This window comes from Quercus suber, unplaced genomic scaffold (genome assembly GCF_002906115.3).
Source record: "Quercus suber isolate HL8 unplaced genomic scaffold, Cork oak 2.0 scaffold_30, whole genome shotgun sequence".
In the NCBI taxonomy this organism is placed as follows: domain Eukaryota; kingdom Viridiplantae; phylum Streptophyta; class Magnoliopsida; order Fagales; family Fagaceae; genus Quercus; species Quercus suber.
In genome coordinates this window covers 688,989-693,390 of record NW_027069495.1, presented here as the reverse complement: position 1 = coordinate 693,390, position 4,402 = coordinate 688,989, and the positions used below count along the sequence as shown (strand labels likewise).

At 34.0% G+C, this 4,402-nt stretch overlaps 1 protein-coding gene across 1 annotated transcript; it reads right to left on the bottom strand.

The window, feature by feature from the left end:
* Positions 1-2,207: 2,207 nt before the first annotated feature.
* Positions 2,208-3,053, bottom strand: LOC112014169 (germin-like protein subfamily T member 2). The gene has a single exon (XM_024046553.2). The coding sequence runs from the start codon at positions 2,993-2,995 to the stop codon at positions 2,327-2,329; it is 669 nt and encodes a 222-aa protein (XP_023902321.1). The 5' UTR covers positions 2,996-3,053; the 3' UTR covers positions 2,208-2,326.
* Between the last annotated feature and the right edge of the window lie 1,349 nt (positions 3,054-4,402).

Below are 4,402 nucleotides of genomic sequence, written 5' to 3'. Positions count from 1 at the left end.
TTTCCTCTTGGATTAGGAATACATTACCTCTTAAATAAGGAATAAACTTCCTTCTATACCAAAGAAAACCCAAATTAATTTTTCCTTATTCAACTAGGAAACCTAATTGACTTTCAAAGTCACAATTGGAATTTGAGGCAATTTCTCAACAATCTCCACCTTGACTCAAATTCCATCAATTGTCCTCAACTATCTTCTTTCTTCTTAGGATAGCTCCACCTTAATCAAGTAGTCCTCTTTTCCTCTTGGAATAGCTCCACCTTAATCAAAGCAATCCCTTCTCTTCCATCTTAATTCACACGAAGAGTCATCCACTAAATCAATCAAGCTCTGATACCAACGTTGGTCTTTATTTTCACAGCATTGTGTGCAACTGATTTTGATAGAGTTAATCGAATAACTCCCAATACCTGTCTATCAAGAAGGTTTCATTCTTCATCCTTCATAGTTTTAGGTTTCGTCCCCAAAAGAGGCAGATGCAATTTCTTCCTATAGAGATAATCTTCAATCTGCATCCTCCAATACCCGAAGTCTGTTCCATCAAATTTCTCAATTCCTAAAGACTTGCCTTCTTCTCCGGCTATCACTAGCTTCCACTCTAACTTTAACTCTGATACCATTTGTTGGGTCTCAAATAATATTATCACAAATATTAGCAATCTAAAACAACAATCACACACAGGAACACAAAATTTACGTGGAAAACCCTTTTTCATTGAAGGGAAAAACTACATGACAAACTCTAAATAATTTCACTATTATCAAATCAATTACAATAATTCTTGTATATGTCTCATGGCTAAAGAAAAATCTCTTTTATTTTTCTTTTCTCTCACACACACACTAATTATCTCTTTCAAAGGCAGCAACACTTTGCTCTCTCCTCCTTGGCTATCTTCTCGAAGGCGGCAGCCCTTTCCTCTCCCCTCCTTGGCTATCTTCTTGAAGGCGGCAATACCTTGCACTCTCCTACCTCTTGTGTCCCTCCCAAGCGAAAATCCATTTTCTCTTTCTTGGTTTCATGCTATATTTTCCCTCTCCCCATAGAGAGGACCCTTGGGCCAAAGCCAAAGCCAAAGCCAAAACCATTAAATTCTTTGTAGCATTGTCTATTTATAAGACTCTTTTGCTATTCTCTCTTGAATTAGGAATACATTACTTCTTTAACAAGGAATCGACTTTATTCCATACCAAGGAATAGTCTTTTCTTCTATAACAAGGAAACCCAAATTAATTTTTCCTTATTCAACTAGGAAACCTCATTGACTTTCCAAGTCACAATTGGAATTTGAGGCAATTTCCCATATGCTCAAAGCTCACAACCTAAATAATTGCATATGCAGCTTGGTGGTAGTTTTGAAAGAGCAACATAATCTCGCTCATGTAAGAAGATTAGAGAAGAATTAGTACCTAATCATTTATAATCAAAGGGCAGCTGTGCTGTATGTTTCTCCATGTTTGATGCTGAAGTGTGTTTCCTAGTCTCTTTTAATGTCCTAAAATTTTAATTCGAAATAATATGTAGAAAATGCATTAATCTTTTTATGTATCATCTTAATTAATACACTTTAGTTAATTGTATTAGTAGGCAGACAGAATCTCCTAGGTTGAACTAGTTCTTAAGCCGTGTAAGCAAAAGACTGCTTTTTGGAACTTAGTTACAAATTCTGATTCATTGTTACAGTATGTTACTAATTGATACAATTTGTTTCTCAAAAAAAATTGATACAATTTCATGCCAAACTGTGTAATGAGAGAATTTTTCTTTCCAAAGTTTCTTTTTCGTTGTTAAATATGTTACTGATTGGTACAAATTCACGTTTCAATAATGGAAATGAAATTTTTTTTTTGAGAGAAGCCATTAAAGCTAATTTGAATAATTACTTAAAATGAAACCAAATGGAAAATTGCTGTCATTGTATGTGGGGTTTGATAAAGGACACTTTTAGATTATTGTATCCAAATTCAAAGCAGAGGTATATTCTTCAAGGTTTATTTATTTATTTATTTATTTTAAAAATTTATTTATTTATTTATTATTATTATTATTTTTAACAGTGAGGGAGATTCAGTTGTGTTATTTAGAACTCAATACTTTAACTCACAGGTGAAAACATTTATCATAAAATTCATCTATAAAGATAACAACATAGGTATCATAAAATCAATCAATAAAAACAACAAAGTTTTTATAAATCAATCAATAATAAAAACAACATACACAGATAACCTGAATGACACAGCCCAACAAAAGGGAGGCAGTTAATCTCAACAGTATTATTACACAATCTACAAATCAAAGGCACCTTATCAGGAAGGCCATGGCTTAAGAACCAAATTTAGATTTTATGCTATTGACAATAGCGTCGTCTACTTGGAACGCCTGAGTTAATACTTCATTAGGCATTGGGGGTTGTGAACCAAAGAGAGTTGTTGAGAGAATCACAACCCCTGGCATGTGACTATTGAAAGAAGTGAAGACAGTACCTTTCCCTTTTCCAACATTCTTTTGGAAGTGTACAAGTCCCCTAGGAATGACAAAGATCTCTCCAGGAGTCAAAACCTTAGAGTAATACACATTGGAAGTTGTCACAAACCCCACAAGTATCCTCCCTTTAATGACCAAACCCATCTCAGTTGCACGAGGGTGAGAGTGTGGTGGATTAAGTCCTCCAGGGCCAAAGTCTACACGGTTCATTGCAATCCCAAGAGTGTTGAGAGCAGGAAATGAAAGGACATTTGCAGGAGTGACACTGAGGTTTAAGTTTGATATGTTAGTGATACCCTCTTTGCTCAGATCAAAGAAAAAATCACTTGCACTAACTTTTGAGGCAGGTATGCAAGGAAATCCGTTGATTGATATGGATGCATTCAAATCTGCAACACAAAAGTCCTGTAACGAATCGGGGTCAGCCGATAGGGAAGGCACCGGGAGAAGCAGTAACATTAGAAGGCAAGATAACAGGTAGAGGGGTGAGTTTGATGATTTCATCATGGCTGCTAGAGACTCCTGTCTTTTAGAGAGTACAAGATTGTAAAAGATGAGTTTTTGGTTGGTTTTGTGGTTGAAGAATGAAGATCGTGGTTCTATATATAACTCTCTTTCTATGTGAAAACCCCAATGATTTCTTAGTTTTGCTGATGCTGAGACATAGGTAGTGACACAAGCAGCAACATAAGTCCACTGAAGATGGCGTGCTGCAGTGGTCAAATTATCTTTTAAATTTTGTATTAGCAAATCGTGTCCCTCTTTGAAACTGTCAAAGGATCAATTAGCTTTGATAGAGATAGCAAAATGGAAAGTCTTAGTTATTTTCTAAAGCTTTTTCATGGTCTAGAATATATGTCTATTTTTGACAGTGTCAGATGAATAAAACAATAATTTAAAAGAGACCCTTCTGAACTAATCTTGAAGTAGATGGCTGTATAGGAACAATTCAATAACTCAATGGAAAGGGTTTTATTATGACATGAATGTGAATGGGGCCCTGGTTCTTTTGCAGTTTCAATTCATTGATTCCTTCAACCTTGAGCTTCTTTTTAATGAGTAATAACTACATGCGGACAGAGTCATGATTGGACTTGCGCACCAAATATTTTTTTTTTAAAAATATTATTATATATATGAGTAGTAATTTTATTTTATAAAATTACACTTTTGTCATCTTAAAAATATCATTGATTATTTTAATGAGCAGTAACTACATGCATGGACGGAGCCATGGTTGGACTTGGGGGCAATGGCCCCCAAAATATATATATTTTTTAAAATATTATGGGTAAAATATCATTTTCGTCCTTAAACTATCACAAAAGTTCGTTTTTCGTCCCTAAACTTTCAAAAGTTCGTTTTTCGTCCCTAAACTTTCAAAAGTTCGTTTTTCGTCCCTAAACTTTTCCAAATTTATTGATTTTTGTCCCTCTCACATCAGCACACTGTCAAAGCCACGTTAGCACTCCGTTAGACGGAGGGACGAAAATCAATACGTTTGGAAAATTTTAGGGACGAAAATAAAACTTTTGAAAGTTTAGGGACGAAAAACGAACTTTTGTGATAGTTTAGGGACGAAAATGATATTTTACCCAAATATTATTATATATGTGTACTAATTTTAGTAATTTTATTTTATAAAATTACACTTTTGTCCCCTTAAAAATATCATTAATCTATATTATTATATTACTAAAAGCTGAAACGTAGTATTTATTGTTGCTACTTGCTATGCTCCAGTTGAGCCACGTTATCATCCATGTCATCTTTTTATTTTTATTTTTTTTTCCTTTTTTGTTAATTTTATTACTTTTTTTTAAAAGAATGCAAAATATATGATGACTTTACATATTCTCATGACTTTTTTGCATTAAATTATGCTCTCCTCCTATTACTCAAAGCTTCTTTTAT

What these genes read in the sequence shown, in the direction of transcription:
- LOC112014169 (XM_024046553.2), bottom strand. Translation starts at nt 2,995, where the DNA reads ATGATGAAATCATCAAACTCACCCCTCTACCTGTTATCTTGCCTTCTA.